At 43.1% G+C, this 16,567-nt stretch overlaps 1 protein-coding gene across 1 annotated transcript in view; it reads left to right on the plus strand.

Annotated features, from left to right (window-relative positions):
* The window catches only part of myo16 (myosin XVI), a 657,504-nt gene that overhangs the window by 51,551 nt on the left and 589,386 nt on the right, over positions 1–16,567 (plus strand). The window contains exon 4 of the mRNA XM_041198724.1: positions 6,683–6,826. Within this exon, the coding sequence (XP_041054658.1) occupies positions 6,683–6,826 (144 nt within the window). The remainder of the gene's footprint in view (positions 1–6,682; positions 6,827–16,567) is intronic.

A 16,567-nucleotide genomic window follows, 5' to 3' on the forward strand; every position in this document is an offset into this window, starting at 1 on the left:
CTTTATTTATAGTGCTTTAAAATGTCTACTCCATGTTCTTAGCTCTAGCTTCTAGCACTTTCTACAGCTTTGTTTATTTTTCTCTGAGTCTACACCCAGGCTTAACCAATCAAGCACAGTGAGCATCAATAGTAAACAGACTCACTGAATCAAACAAAGAATAATTGAACACATACAATGACCTGTCCATCTAAGTTCAATTTTCTTGAGGGTTGACTCCATGCTGTTGAGCCCAGCATGATGAAGAACCTCATTTTTTGCGATTTTGTCCTGCCATCGAATTCTCATGATTGGACCTCAGGTGTTTTTGGTGGAAGCATCCCTGAACTTTGATGCTGCATCTGTAAGCAGCCCTATAACAAATAGTAATAATATTATCCATTAAACTGACTGTTGTCATGTTAGCAGGCAAAAGTACTAACATAACTTTCCTTTGCCAAGGAGACCCATTTAATTTACATAGCGACAATAATAATTTTGAGGTTTGAAACTTCAATAACATTTCATTGCACAGAATGACATATACAGATTATTATTTATGAAGTGAGAGACACAATAAATAAATAAATGCAGAAAACATTATCAATATCTAACCTAAAACCTACAACTGTTAGTAACTACATTCAAGAGGAGCCTCTGAGCCTTATCTCATTATTGTTTTAATTTGTTTCTTTGTATGGATGACACTGATAAGATAATATTTATTGCCAATCTCTACTTGCCCTGCCCTGAGGGCATTACAAGTTAATGTTCATGTAGATCAGACCAGGTGGTGTTGGCAGATTCCCTCCCCTAAAGGAATGACATTAGTGAATGAGTAGGGTTTTATGACAATACTTTCATAATTTATCTCCACAACCGCAGCCCACCCCTCCGGCCCTGACCGCCAATCATAGCCCAAAAGTGATTAGGTTTGCTGAATTCAATTTCATAACTTGCCATGTTCAGATTTTAACTCTAATGCAATAATATCAAAGCAGAGTACTGCAGATGCAGGAAATCTGAAATAAAAAAACTGAAAGTGCTTGAAAAACTCAATAGGCCTGGCAGCATCTGTGGAGAGAAAACATTTCAAGTCCAATATGTGTCTTCTTTGGAATAAAGGGAGGTTTATGCTGTTGAGAAAGCGGGGAGGGTCAGATGGAATTAAGGGGAAGGTCAAGGATAGGTTAGAGATTGGAAGAGATTAAATTACAAAGATGTCATGGAACAAAAGACAAAGGGAGTGCTAATGGTTATAGTCAAGAAACAAAACCTTGCTCCAGAGTAAGTGTTAATGGCAGAATAAGGATGTCATGCCTGAAATTCATTGAGGAGGGGGCACAAAGGAATAAAACTAAGTCCTTCACAAAGCACAGATTGTTCAGCATCAGAGAGGGGAAGGTCAGAGGGTATAGTGAATACACGACAAAGGGTGGGATTAGAAGAAGGGGTGGGGAGGAAGGATCTGGAGGGGCATCCGTACTCATAAATTATTGGAGCTTGTTTTTTTTAATATCTGAAAGGAAGAGAAAAGGATTTTTGTTAATGTGTTGCATGAGACGAAGAACGAAATGAAACTGGGGACCGGGATAGATTTGAGATGGGGTGAGTCAGTGCTGCTGGAGACAGTGGTCAAGTGTCTACATGTGGCATTGCATGGCACTGAGTGTGGGTCTCAGGATGCGGCCAGAACAGCAGTCCAAGGAACATTGTGTGTCTTGGAGATACCTGTAATCCTGAGTGGATTGAAAACATGAAGGATAAAACTTCAGTTGGAATCCATGTGGCGTGAGTCAGAGCTGGAGACTCACTGAGGAAGGAGTTATGGCTGTGACAGTGAGTTTTGGTAATCATCTTATCAAACACCAGAAGTGAAATGTAAAGCAATGAAGGGGAACAAGGTGAAATAGGAAAATGTTGGAGAGAAGAACAAAACTTCTTCAGGAGAATTGGCAGTGTGTAAACCCTAAAATAAAAGCAAAATACTGCAGATGCTGGAAATTTAAAGTAAAAGCGGGAAGCAGCCTCTCTGCTTGGTCTCCCCAGTGTACAGATGACTGCATTATGAACAGCAAATACAGCATACTGGGTTGAAAGATGTTCAAGTAAAGCACTCCTAGACCTCTCATTAGTTATAACAGACACCTTAGACAGAACCTTTGGTCCCACCAGCAGTGGGTAGCTTGGCAGGCAGGGAGGTTAATTTGGTGGGAGACCAAAAATCAATTCCCCGATGTTGGGGTGAACTATAGGAGCTGAATTTTATGTACCACGGGTGGTCGACCACCCGACCCAATCGGGTGTAAAATCACGCAAGACGACGCGTTGGGCAAGCATCCTGTCATCATTGTGTACTCGTGCGATTTTTCGCTCAGCGGGCATGCACAAAGTTCAGAAGGGTAATTAAGCCCATTAACGGTGCAATCGTCTCCAATTTTTCGTGGCCCGCCAAACCTTAATTGGCGGATGGGCAAATTGGCCAGGCGGCCTTTACATTTTTCATCAAACCTCATTCCAAAGGCGGGATGAAAGTTCCGTTATGAAATAAAATAAAAATAAATATCTGTGCATTGCATTTTTATCAGCTATATTGTCAGGTGCCTGATTCTGATGCATGGACATTTTTTTTGCAGCTTTTTAAACCTTTATTTGATGATTTTCAGGTCTGCAGTTCCCTCAGCAGCTGTCTGCCTTCAGGGAACTTTCTCGCAGCGCTCACCCGCGCCCACGGAAGCGTCATCGCCCACCCTCTTCCTGCCCCCACCCCAGCAGTGCTGAGCTTTTCAGCATGCGTTTCACACTGGCTGGCCACTAATTAGCCAGCCAGCGTGAAATTGCAGTCAGAGGCCGATTGCACTTGGGGACCCATTTCCCGACTGCTGCCGGGCCTGCCGAACATGCACGCCTGCCAAAGGTTAAATTCAGGCCTAGCAATTACGTTCCTGAGACTTTAAAGGTGGGTCAAGCTTCCCGACAAACAATGTTGGGAAACCCTTTTGCATGTATTAGCATGTCATGAATGCTCATTAAAAGACCACCTCACTGGAATTAAGCTCCCCCTCCAAATTAAGTTCCCCACCAGCGAGAAATTATAATATTCACATTCACGACTGCACATAAGTGGCGTACACCTGGTGAGGTAGACTTCTTCTATGATTAACATTGAGTTGCTGCTGCATTTCCTCTTTGGGGAGCATCTGTAAATGTGCTTGAGACCAGGTGGTGACAGTGCAAGTTGTGTGGAGGATGATCAAGAAAGGGTGAAGCAGGCCAGGCAAAAGTGGAAGGGATAGCGTAGGCTCTCTGGGTGCCCTTTAAATATGGTGTCCGAACCTTCAACCCCATGAGTTAACGGCAGAGATGGCAACTTCCTGCCTGCCCCACCTCAAGAATCGATAAACTCCTTGTGGATGCATGTGCAATGAGCTGACCACCACAAGATCCTACCCCACAGCAGAAACCACTCTCACTTCCGTGCCCACCACCAAACTTAGACCCCAGAACAGATGATTCTGGCGATAATAGCTAAGCAACCATCACCTTCAGTAGAGCAATTAAAATAAACTTTACAGCTTCATATTCCTGACATGGATTCTGGCCCACGAAGGTCAACAAACCCCACATGATTTTCTACATAAATGGAACTAATAAATTTTCTGCTTGCACTGCCTGTGGGTGAAGCTCTGCACTGGCAAAAACTGTCAAGTTGAAAAGAATAATCTATCTTCTTCACTGTATCTGAGGGCAGCTGACCCAACTCCACACTGCACCCTGCCCCTGGAGCGAATATTCTGCTATTTGGGGGCAGACATGTGAGCTAGGAAATTTCCCAACTTCTGCTACTTGACTCTGGAGCAAAAGTCCAACCCATTTGTTGAAGTGAGAAAGAAATGTAATATAATTAGGCAAAACTTAAGAAGTGTTTTTTATTGAGTGATTTAAATTTAGATAATCTTCAAAGTAAACTTAAGGATAAAACATTTCATCCATTCCTATTGTTTAGCTCAATGAGATGGAATATTTATTGTGCCAATCCTACATCACACTTCTACCACACAAGTGGAGATTATGTGGATGGTTTATCTTCTGAAGCTTTTTTTGGTAACATTACTGTGAAACATTTTCTTGCCATCAGTAACAGCTGTCAGGTTCACATTCGAGACAGATGGAGCATAAGACACTCCCTGGGCTCCCAAATGCCATTAATTTAAAATGACACTACAATTATAAAAGAAACTAAGGCAAGAAATATATTTTCAATCACAAAGCACCCGATCCTGATCTTTTTTATTTTTAGACCCTTCTTCACCCTTCTTTCATCTCTTCTAGACTTGTGTCATGTCTTTCCCTGTCTAGCTGTATTTTTTTCAATGCACTTATTCCAGCCTGATTCTTGCAATCCTAACATTGCATTCTCTAGTGTTTCATTATCCTTGACCTATTTCTCCACACTTTAGAACAGGCTTATTCCTATTATTATTACCCTTGCTTCAAACCAGTGACCCTACTCCTGGCAATTTGTGATACATCTCTTTCCTAACTTGCACCTTCTTTTCTTAATACTGATACATACTCTGCCACAATGATGATAAATGCTGACATTCTGGATCAATCTCAAGTTTCTCTGTCTATCATTTCCTGATTTGGCTGAGTTGGTGACAGCTTTCATTTTCAAGCGTTAGGAAAGATATATTGACCTCAGAGAAAATATAGTGCAGAATCATCAGAATCATATTGGAACCAAAACTTTTAATTATGAGGAGTGATTGCATAAATGTGTTGTGTGATTTATGCCTCAGAGGTATGCATAAATAACACCAGGTTCTATGTGTGAACAGGACTTTATAAATAAAGCTTTTAAAGTATCTACAGGCTGAAGCTTCCAGCTTGATTTCAGTTTCTATTTCTCTGTAACCACACCTAGTCATGACTAACAGCACAGAGGACAGTCAATGGACACACTTAATCAAACATCAAACAACTGAACACAACGACGTCCAGTCATGGCTGCCGTTTGCCTTTAAAATGATCCCTCCGGGCCTAACTCCCACGTCCTACCCATGCCAGACATCCCAAATTGGGCACTAAAGTCACCTGCAGGCCAAATATTGGCTGCAGCTTTGAAAATTGTGTTGTGTCATTGCTGCTGATGTGGTGCAAGTCGGGACCTGGAAATGTCCTGGGATTGGGATCCCAATCTGGAATGAAAATTCAGCCCAGAGAAGCTATTTCTGTGGTGGGGAAATCCAGAACAAGAGGGTATACTCTAAGAATTAGAGCTAGCCATTCTGGAGAGAAATAAGAAAAAATATTGTCCCATAGAGGTTATAGAAATCTGGAATTGTCTCTCACAGAAAGCAATTGAAATTTTCAAGGCAGAGATTAATATTTTTGTTAGTTGTGGTTATCTGGAGAAATGGAGCAAATATATGTGAAGGGAGATGAGGTGTAGATGAGGTCTGTTTGAATGGCAGAACAAGCTTGAAGAGATGTATAGACTACTTCAGTTCTTCTGCAATGGTGCATTTACACAACAGCTATAGATATGCTGTAGTGGTTCAGATTTCAGCCTTGTAGGACCTCATTTACATTATTTGGTTCCTGACTGGCTGGAACTTTGATCATCCTGCCCTAACAAATAATTAACCTTGCATGCTTTGAGACATACATCTCCCAAAAGCTAGATATTTTGGCCTGGAATTTCCTGAAATAGCAAAGCAGTAAGTTAAGCTAAAGTTTACCCTAAATGTAAAGAAAAGTGTAAAACAATTGGAAATTAACGTAACGATTGCTGCCTGAGGAAAGGGCGGAACATATGTCATATACTTTATGCCCTGAAAATGAGAGTTTGAAGCCATCATATCATCATTTGTGAACTTTGGACATAAATTTTTAGAAAATGTATAGCACAAGCTGTTCAATTATTAATACAAATGATTCTGGTTTAATAAAGATGCATTCAAAGATACAGAGAGTATATTGTAGGTTTCAGTGCTGAAAGAAAACATTCACCATTAACTCCAGAATTGTGATTTTGGGTCCTGTTGCACCTAAGAGGTTTTGAACAGTGGGCAAGAGAGATTGACAAAACTCAGGCATACCATATAAAACTGAGATAAGTGACTTAAGCTCAAATCTCCTTGAACATTTGTGCCAAAAATTGCCATTATGTTGTAGTTTTGGCACAATGTTTTTTCCAGGATTTCAGAGCCTTATTGTATTTAGCTTATCTTTGTGAACATTAACAAATTTAACTCAAAGTCAAAGATTTCTAGGGTCAAGTTTCTGTTTGTTTCCATTAATTATATCAGAACAATCAGCCGAATCGGTGAAAAAGGTTGTGGAAGTGAGTTACACCCAAATCACTTATGCTTAAATTTTCTGTAATCTTTAATATTGTCATAAAAAGCAGATATTGTTAATAACGTGCAAATTTTGATAAAGATGCATTCTTCACCTCATTTCTTTTCCTAACAACACTGTGGGTGCCCTTACAACAGATGGGCAATTAGGAATGGGCAACAAATGCTGGCCTTACCTGCGATGCTCACATCCCATGAAAGAATATTTTAAAAATCATGAACAACGTCATGGGTAGATCTGATAGTTTTCCTTAAATTTAACAAACTAGTGACGTATAAAAGGTGTAGAAGAAGAAAGTTATAAACGTTGCTAACATATTACATTCTCCTTTAAACAGTGTGCTCGCTATGACAACGTCTTTGCTGCAGAGATTCTAATTGAAAGGGGCGTAAACGTTAATCGACAAGATGAGGATTTGTGGACTGCGCTGCACGTAGCATGTGCTTGTGATAATCCTGATATTGTTCTGCTTCTCATGTTGGTGAGTACATAATGTTGATGTCACCAAACTACATTAATTTCTCAGAGCAATGCATTCAGTGAAATGGTTCTAGAGAATGTCAAAGCGTTACTCCAAGGCTGTCCTCCAACAGCCTCCTCCCTTCATCTTTGATGAGGTAATTGGGTTTCAGGCAACAATCTCCCTTTCCGAAATAACAATATAAAGATTGGTGCTCCAAGGATGTGAATAAATAACTGAATGTCTAAAGATGCAGCAGAATCGCACATTGGCGCTGCAGTTTGCATGATGTCCTTGTTTCTGTAGATTTTCTGCATCCAATTGAAAATAAATACTTAATTCTTGGTAATTTATGCAGGAATACAGTGAGTTGAAGAAAGAAGGGCTCTATGTTGAATAATTTTTTAGTAACTCTGTAAATTCTCATCTTTAACACATCTGTCCAGACACTTATCCACTAAAACTCTGGGCTGTTTTTTATTTAGGCAGCATGGGTCCCACCGCTAGAACCAAAAGCAGGGGGAGACCAGGCTTCAGCTAGCAACAGGTTCCAGGGCCACATTTTGCCTGCAGCAGCCAATTATGTGACTACTGTCAGGGTTGCCATCCTATTAAGGGCAGCAACCTATCCCCAAGAGCTGCTGACCCAATTAGAGGGCTGGCACCTCAACAGTGCCACCAATAGCACTGACCACTGCTGGGACTGCACTTCGAGGATGGGACCACATAGTCATTAAGTCATAAAACTGCACTGGGGCCAGTAAGGCACAACCCGGTGAGGGGTCAACAGGTGTTCCCTGAGGGCAGGTGATGCTGTTGCTGTGGAGGCTGCCACTGCTGCCAGGGGCCCTTCCGTGGGCCAAACAGTGCCTAATTAAGAGGCTTACCTGGCAGTATCCCCAGGTGGCAGAAGGTGCCCCAGCAGTTGGTAAAATGCCAGTGAAGGTGAGAAAAGGCCCTTAACTGGCGACTTAAGTGGTTCAGTTGGATTTTGGGTGGGCAAGCTGCCTGTCACCTTACCTGCCAATGGCAAAGGGAAGACAAAGGCTCCATCACTCTCATATGCCATTTTGCCACCTTCAGTGCGTTCCTAAAGGGCAGGTAAAATTCAGTAACCTGTATCAGGAATACCTACTCTAAGACTCTGGCTGCAAAATTGGTCTGCATAGCACCTCAGGTTCCAAAATGGCATCCACACCATGCACACTTCTAGTGTGCTCGTGTCCAGTGTCACCTTGGTGAGGCCGTTCCACCTTGGTGAGAAATGTGCAGCAGGGGTATGGAGAGTTGGTAGATCATGATGTCAGTCAGCGTATAATGCTGATTGGACATCAGTGATGGCATTTCTGACCTCTCCACTCTAGCTAGTGTATGTCCAACTGAATATCCATTCAACAGAAGACAAGATCCTCCAGTGCTATTTAAAGGGGTCATGTTAGGCCAGTCAGTTTAACCTCAGTGGTGGGAAAGCTTTCAGAAATGATAAACCAGGCCAAAATTAACAGTCACTTGGACAAGGATAGATTAATTAGAGAAAGCTAACATCCATTTGTTAAAAGCAAATTGTGTTTAACTGACTTGATTTGAAATTTTTGATGAGGTACTAGGAAGGGTTGATGAGGGAATGCGGTTCACGTGGTATACAAGAAGCTTGATGAAGTGCCACCTAATAAGTTGGCAGAAAAGGTGAAGCCCAATGAATAAAAGGGATAGTGGCAATTTGGATACAAAATTGGGTGAGTAACAGGGAGCAGAGTTGTGGTGAATAGCTGTTATTTGGACTGGAGGAAGGCATTCAATGGAATTCCCCACAGGTCACTACTAGGATCACTAATTATCTTGGTCTATATTAATGATGAACCTAGACTTTGGTGTGTAGTACATGATTTTCAAATTTGCAGATGACTGAAAACTTGGAGTTGTTGTGAACTGTGAGGATGATGGTGATAGACTTCAAGAGGATGTAGACAGGCTGGTGGAATGGGTGGACACTTGGCAAATAAAATTTAATGTAAAGAAGTGTTAAGTGATATATGTTGGTAGGAAAAATGAGGAGAGGCAATATAAAATAATGAGGATAATTCTAAAAGGGCAGTACAAACAAAGAGACCTGGGGGTATATATGCATAAATCATTGAAGATGGCGGTGCATGTTGAGAAAGTGGTTCAAAAGGTAGATGGGATCCTGGACTTTACAAAGAGAGGCAAGAAGTTTATGATGAACCTTCATAAATCACTGGTTCAACCTCAACTGGAGTATTGTGTTCAATTCTGGGCATCACACTTTAGGAAAGATATGAAGGCGTTAGAGAAGATGCAGAAAAATTTACAAGAATGGTTTTAAAGTTGAGGAATGTCAGTCATATGACTAGATTGAAGAAGCTGAGACTTCTCCTTAGAGAATAGAAGGCTGAGAGACTTAATAGAGATGTTGAAAATCATGAGGGGTCTGGGTAGACTAGATAGAGAGAAATAGTTCCCATTTGAAGAAGAGTCGAGAATCAGAGAACACTGATTTAAAGTGAATGGCAAAAAAAAAACAAAGGCAACAGAAGGAAAAGCATTTTTAACACAGTGGGTGTTAAATGCAACAGGATTGTTGCATCAGGAATGCAATTTCTGAGAGTGTGCAGGAGACAGATTCAACCCGGGATCTTGAAAGTGACTTGGACAAGCACCTAAAGAGAAAAAAAAATGCAGGACTATGGGAAAAGGGTGAGGGAGTGGGACTAGCTGAGTTGTCTTGCAGAAAGCTGGCACAGACATGATGGACCAAAAGGCCTCTTTCTGTGCTGTAACCATTTGATGATTCTAGTTACTCTATACACTCCAATGGCTCTGTTTGAGTTTGTAGAGGTACTTCATGGTTGGTAGAGTTGTTTAAAGTTGGTGAAGTTGACAGGTGCTGCATTTGGAGAGACTTTGTTTCTGATATCAAAAATTCTGGCAAGACCATTTGCTCCAATCATGGGTGCTAAAGTTACAGTCACCCTTGAGCTGCAACATGAGAAGAGGTTGGACAAAGGCAGTAAAGAACAGGACAAGCAGTTCACAAAAGGAAGAGGAGGAGGGTCACCTGGGAACACTTCTCTTATACATACATCCGCCAAGAGCAGTTTGTGTGTCATCCAAGCGTTAACATGGAGGTCCTCATAAAGCTCTGCCAATTCTTGGAACCAGATCTCTAGCCTCAGAGCAGGGTAAGGATGGTATTACCAGTGTTTGTGAAGATAATCATTGCCCTGAATTTCTTCACATTTCCAAGGTGAAGCAGATTACACCTGTAGCATCTCCCAGTTCGCTGTCCACAGCTGCATCAGAGATGTGAGAGATGGTCTTTTTTCAGGAGAGGGGAGTTCATTCTTTGAGCAGGGAGAAACAGGCAGAGTATAGGCATGACACATGGCTTTGCCAGGATCACGGGCTTCTCCACGGTGCAGACTGCCGTTAATTATGCACATGTCACTTTGCAGGCATGCATCGAAATGCTGAGATGCAACGACAAAAGTTTCTACTTGCTGCTAAATATGAAGTTGGTTTGTAACCATGCTTAGCAGATCATACTAGTGTATGTCCGCTGTCCTGGTACCAATCACGCTACTTTCACTCTGCACTAGTCCGCAGTTCCCTCCGCATTCCAATATTTAATCCAAAAGTTGTTCATTCACTTAGTTCCTGTCTTATGGGTGTCTTAATCCTAGTGCTCCTATGCATTGCTCATGCAGTGGCTCCAGCATGGCTGGTAGAAGGCAGCTGGCATTCACTAGTGGAGACTGCAGCTGATTCCACAAGATGCCCTCAAGCAGCGCTAGGCCTAGGAAGTCCAGTTTCAGACTGCACTACCTTGGCATTTGTGGCAGTAGACAGGGCTGGCTGGCTGAAAGGTAACAGCATTGGCTCTGGCAGAGTGGCAGTTGTGGAAGCATGAATGCTGTCATCCTGAGAGAGGACAGCAGGTTCATGCTCCAAGGAGCCACTGTTGCTCCTCCAGAATGACACTTATGTATTCTGCACTTTGCTGTATATCTTATATATCTCAGAGCAATGCAGAGTTGACCCTTGTTCTAAACACAAATAGTTTATTTACAGAATTTTGAAACATCTCAGAGCTTACAGGACTTTCACCACACACACGTTCACAACACAGAGCCCAGACCCGTTCCGGAACATTCCCTATGTGGTGTCAGTACATAACATACTACCTCCACCCACAGGCTTAAGCAATCAGGCAAGTGTACAAGGATCAGTTACCTGACTAGCATAATCAAACACAGATTAAACAGACCATTGAAAACTACACCATCTTCCCCTTTTAACTAAAGACATTGTTTTGAATTAAATCATCCTAAACAGCAAACATATATTCGTCAAGTCATTTCTTAGGCCAAGGTTTTCCCATTGGTGGGCCATTAACTGGCTTGCCCACTCACTGACGCGTAAAATGACAGGCGGTGACGTCGGGTGGAGCTCCCGCCAACACCCCGCCCCATTTTAATGTTCAGGAAGGCGGGGGCTCAGCAAAATCAGTTGTGCACCTACTGACCTGTCAATGGCCAATTGAGGCCATTGACAGAGTCATTTAAGTAATTAATGGACCTGCCCATCTAACCTTAAGGTTGGCGGGCAGGCCAAGAGCCCTGGCGGGCATTAGAAAAAGCATGAAACCTCATCCACGGGTGGGATGAGGTTTCATGGAGGTTTTTAAAAATTTAATGAAAGTGTTTTTAAAAATTATGGACGTGTTACATGAGGGGACATGGCAGGGAATTTTTTAAAATCTATTTTTAATATTTTTTATTGTAGAGCCGATCTCCCTGATGCAGCACTTTGCCTCAGGGAGATGAGTGCGCTCTTTCATGTGCATGAGTGAAAGAGCGCACTCCCTGCTGAGGGACTCCTCCCCACCCGCCCGCACAAGGTGCGCATAGCGCTTCTGTGCAGACGTCACACTGGGTGAGCCTTAATTAGCTCGCCCATGTAAAATGGCAGCACGCCCCCAGTCGGGGGCACCGATTGGAGGCATGCATCCCCATGCCCGATCTTCAACTTCCCCCCCGCCCGACGGGGTAAAATTCTGCCCTTAGAGTTTAACTTATCCGTTTTCTCTAAGTACAGAAATAGTCTTTGATATACAAAGGTCTCTTCGATCTGCAATTGCAATGATCCTGGACCAGACCCCCAAATATTTGGTATGAATCGGTTAGGGAGCAGTCACTTTTTTTGTTTAAAGTAGATAAAGTTTGACTTTTAAGGCACTTGCTAAGAGAATCAAGTCACAAACTTCCACAGGTTTTGAACCAGCAAAAATAAAATTTACTATATAAGGTCAGAAAGATAAAACAATTTACAATATATATTTTACACTCAGGGTTAATATGAGGCACATTTGAATTAACAGGCAAACTATGGTCAAACACACAACACTGCACAATAAATGCAGAGGTGACTAAGACAGATTCCACAGATTTCTCAAAAGCGCATCTAGACATCAGTAAACACTGTGAGTCAACCAATCTCAGTGAAACTATTTCTCTCTCAAAAGTGATTCCAGTCTTCACCTGCAAAGATTTTGTCTTGGAATTCTCTCCAAAGGTTGCTCTAATTTGAAAAGCCTTAACCACGGCCCATTATGCAGGGTTTCAATCTTGTCTCCTGAGAATCCATACCCCTGGATTTCTGAGTCTACATAATAGCATCAACTCAAGCACAATTCCAGCTCTTTGGCCGCGCCAAGCAGAATACCACTGCTCCAAAGGGGGTACTTTCATCCCAATGGCTTATACCATGGATTCACCTTCTCCTGCCTTCTTAGCTCTTAAAGGGCTTCTTCTGAGCCCCATTACTTAAAGTCTTCCAACAGTAGCCCTTTTCTGCTTGGAGCCTCTTTAAGCTCCTCTCCCTTAATGTTTATCTGGGACCCCTCCCTGATCCTATCTGGGACTCCCTTTGGGACATCTCCTGTCCAATCTCCCTGTCACCTGCCTGGGATTCTTCTCTGATTATGGTGCCCTGCTTCCAAGTCACATGATCCAGTTTTCACACTGTTTTCTTCTTGTGCAGGCGCACTGGGCCTGTCCTCGGTTGATTGCGCATGTGCCGCCTGCTCCTGGCCTGTGCATACACAAAACTCCTGAGGCATGTTGGGACTTAGAGTTCTGATCTTTGCCTGTTGATAAGGTAAGTCTGGTCTTGTAACAATAAGCCTCTCACAACTTGGGCACTGCTTTGAAGATACCTGACCGTGATGAGGCATGTGTTGATGAGATTGCTGAGATGTCTTTGTCCATAACCCTTCACCTGAGCTGGTTTGACAAGGTGTGCCTGTAACTTAAGTCTAAGGGTGCATTGCTGTATAGCCTCTTTGAAACTAACATGGCAGATTGGATTTGGACTGCCAAATTTAAATAAGGAAAAAAATATTTAAGACATCCCCTCATGTGACAGTGTCACATGAGCTGGGACATGTCAATGAATTTTATTAAGAATTTTTCTTAAAGTTTAAAACCTTTCATGAAACCTCATCCCAGCCGTGGATGAAATTTCATAATAAATGCGAAGGTCGACTGGGCTCTTCACCTGCCCGCCAACGTTAAGGTTGGATGGGCAGCTCTGTTAATTATTTTAATTGATACTTAAATGGCCTTAATAAGTCTTTGACAGTTCGACAGGCATGCACCCAACTCTGGTGTGCACCCACCGAACTGAAGGTCTGAATGACGTGCGGTGATGTCAGGACGTAGGCCTGATATTACTCTGCACCATTTTACGGGTGGGCGAGTGGGGCCCACCCCCACCCGACCCGATTCAGGCCAATGTTTCGAGCCCGTATGTGGACTCACTTACACTGCCAGGCTGTAAATTTTTTTAATTTTTAAAGGGTTTAAAAAACTTGACAACTTGATAGTTCTACAGACCTCCTCCAGTCTTCAAAAGTATTTACTACTGCTCTAAAAAAATCGTCACTCCCACACTCTGTGCTAAGGCCCTTGCTACAGTGAAAATGGGGTCAGTTTGAACTTAGCACTGTGGAAAATGAGGGTGGACCTTCCAGATCCAAGTCCTGCCTGACATTTTTAAATGTTTTTGGATCTCCATGATTGTGAAAATCCAGGCAATAATAAAATATCTTAACAACTGCTATTTTCCCCCTCAATTATCTATGCACAGCTTTATGATAGAAGCAGCAAGCCCTCTGAAATGTTTTACCTAGATATTTATACACTAATAAGGTCCAATAAATTTCTTTCAGTTATTTTCTAAAAAGATTTTCACAAAACAGAGTAATTTATGACGCGAAACGTCAACTCTTTTCTTCTCTGCCGATGCTGCCAGACCTGCTGAGTTTTTCCAGGTAATTCTGTTTTTGTTTTGGATTTCCAGCATCTGCAGTTTTTTGTTTTTATCTCTGTGTTTAATTGACTGCCACTGCTCTTCAAGAAATGCCTACCTTGAAGAAGTTTTGTTCAGCTTGCTCCTGCCCCACGGAACTCATTTCTCATTATCTTGACTCCCTTCTCTCTCCCCTTGTCCAGTACCTTCCCACCTACATCCGTGATTCCTCTGACACCTTACGTCACAGCAACAATTTCCAGTTCCCTGGCCCCAACCGCTTCCTCTTCACCATGGACGTCCAATCCCTCTACACCTCCATCCCCCACCAGGATGGTCTGAGGGCCCTTTGATTCTTCCTCGAACAGAGGCCCAAACAATCCCCATCCACCACTACTCCCCTCCATCTGGCTGAACTTGTTCTCACACTGAACAATTTCTCCTTCAACTCCTCTCACTTCCTCCAAATAAAAGGTATGGCTATGGGTACCCGCGTGGGCCCCAGCTATGCCTGTCTCTTTAAGGGGTATGTGGAACATTCCTTGTTCCAGTCCTACTCCGGCCAGCTTCCACAACTCTTTCTTCGGTACGTCGATAATTACTTCAGTGCTGCTTGTTGCTCTCGATGGGACTTGGAAAAATTTATTAATTTTGCTTCCAATCTCCACCCCGCCATCAATTTCATGTGGTCCATCTCTGACACTTCCCTTCCCTTCCTTGACCTCTCTGTCTCAATCTCTGGTGATAGACTGTCCACCAATATTCATTACAAGCCTACCAACTCCCACAGCTACCTCGACTACAGTTCCTCACACCCCGCTTCCTGTAAGGACTCCATCCCATTCTCTCAGTTCCTTCACCTCCGTCACATCTGTTCCGATGATGCTACCTTCAAAAACAGTTCCTCTGACATGTCCTCCTTCTTCCTTAACCGAGGTTTTCCACCCACGGTCGTTGACAGGGCCCTCAACCGTGTCCGGCCCATCTCCCACGCATCCGCCCTCACGCCTTCTCCTCTCTCCCAGAAACATGATAGGGTCCCCCTTGTCCTCACTTATCACCCCACCAGCCTCCGCACTCAAAGGATCATCCTCCGCCATTTCCGCCAACTCCAGCATGATGCCACTACCAAACACATCTTCCCTTCACCCCCCCTGTCGACATTCCATAGGGATCGTTCCCTCCGGGACACCCTGGTACGCTCCTCCATCACCCCCTACTCCTCAACCCCCACCTATGGCACCTCCCCATGCCCACGCAAAAGATGTAACACCTGCCCCTTCACTTCCTCTCTCCTCACCGTCCAAGGGCCCAAACACTCCTTTCAAGTGAAGCAGCATTTCACTTGCATTTCCCCCAACTAAGTCTACTGTATTCGTTGCTCCCATTGCAGTCTCCTCTACATTGGAGAGACCAAACGTAAACTAGGTGACCGCTTTGCAGAACACCTGCGGTCTGTGCGCAAGAATGACTCAAACCTCCCTGTTGCTTGCCATTTTAACACTCCACCCTGCTCTCTTGCCCACATGTCTGTCCTTGGCTTACTGCATTGTTCCAGTGAAGCCCAACGCAAACTGGAGCAACAGCACCTCATCTTCCGACTAGGCACTTTACAGCCTTCCGGACTGAATATTGAATTCAACAACTTAAGGTCCCGAACTCCCTCCTCCATCCCCACCCCCTTTCTGTTTCTTCCCCCTTCCTTTTGTTTTTTCCAATAAATTATATAGATTTTTCTTTTCCCACCTATTTCCATTATTTTTAAATATTTTTAAATCTTTTATGCTCCCCCCATCCCCAATAGAGCTATACCTTGAATGCCCTACCATCCATTCTTAATTAGCACATTCATTTAGATAATATCACCAACTTCAACACCTATGTGTTCTTTTGTTCTTTTGTCTGTGGCATCTTTTGATGATCTGCTTGTATCACTGCTTGCTTGTCCCTACAACCACACCACCCCCCCCCTCCACTTGTCTCCCCCAACCTAACACCCCCCCCCACCCCCACCCCCCCCTCCACACACACACACACACACACACACACACACACCTTAAACTAGCTTATATTTCACCACTTCCTTGGATTCACCTAGTTCTGCTGAAGGGTCATGAGGACTCGAAATGTCAACTCTTTTCTTCGCCGCCGATGCTGCCAGACCTGCTGAGTTTTTCCAGGTAATTCTCTTTTTATTTTGTAATTTATAATATCCCTGTCAGCAGCTTTTGTTGTTTGATTAATTTCTTCAGTCATCTCACTCCATTATCTCAGTCTATCAACTCTTGCATTAATAAAACACTGAACATGAATGTGGCTGACAGTATGGTTAGCATTCTGATATTGGCACTTATGGTATGGAGTAGACTATTGCATATGGCCTTTTCCACTTAAGCTTCGACTTTCGCTACTTCTTACATATGTGTGTGTGAC

This window comes from Carcharodon carcharias, chromosome 11 (assembly GCF_017639515.1).
Source record: "Carcharodon carcharias isolate sCarCar2 chromosome 11, sCarCar2.pri, whole genome shotgun sequence".
In the NCBI taxonomy this organism is placed as follows: domain Eukaryota; kingdom Metazoa; phylum Chordata; class Chondrichthyes; order Lamniformes; family Lamnidae; genus Carcharodon; species Carcharodon carcharias.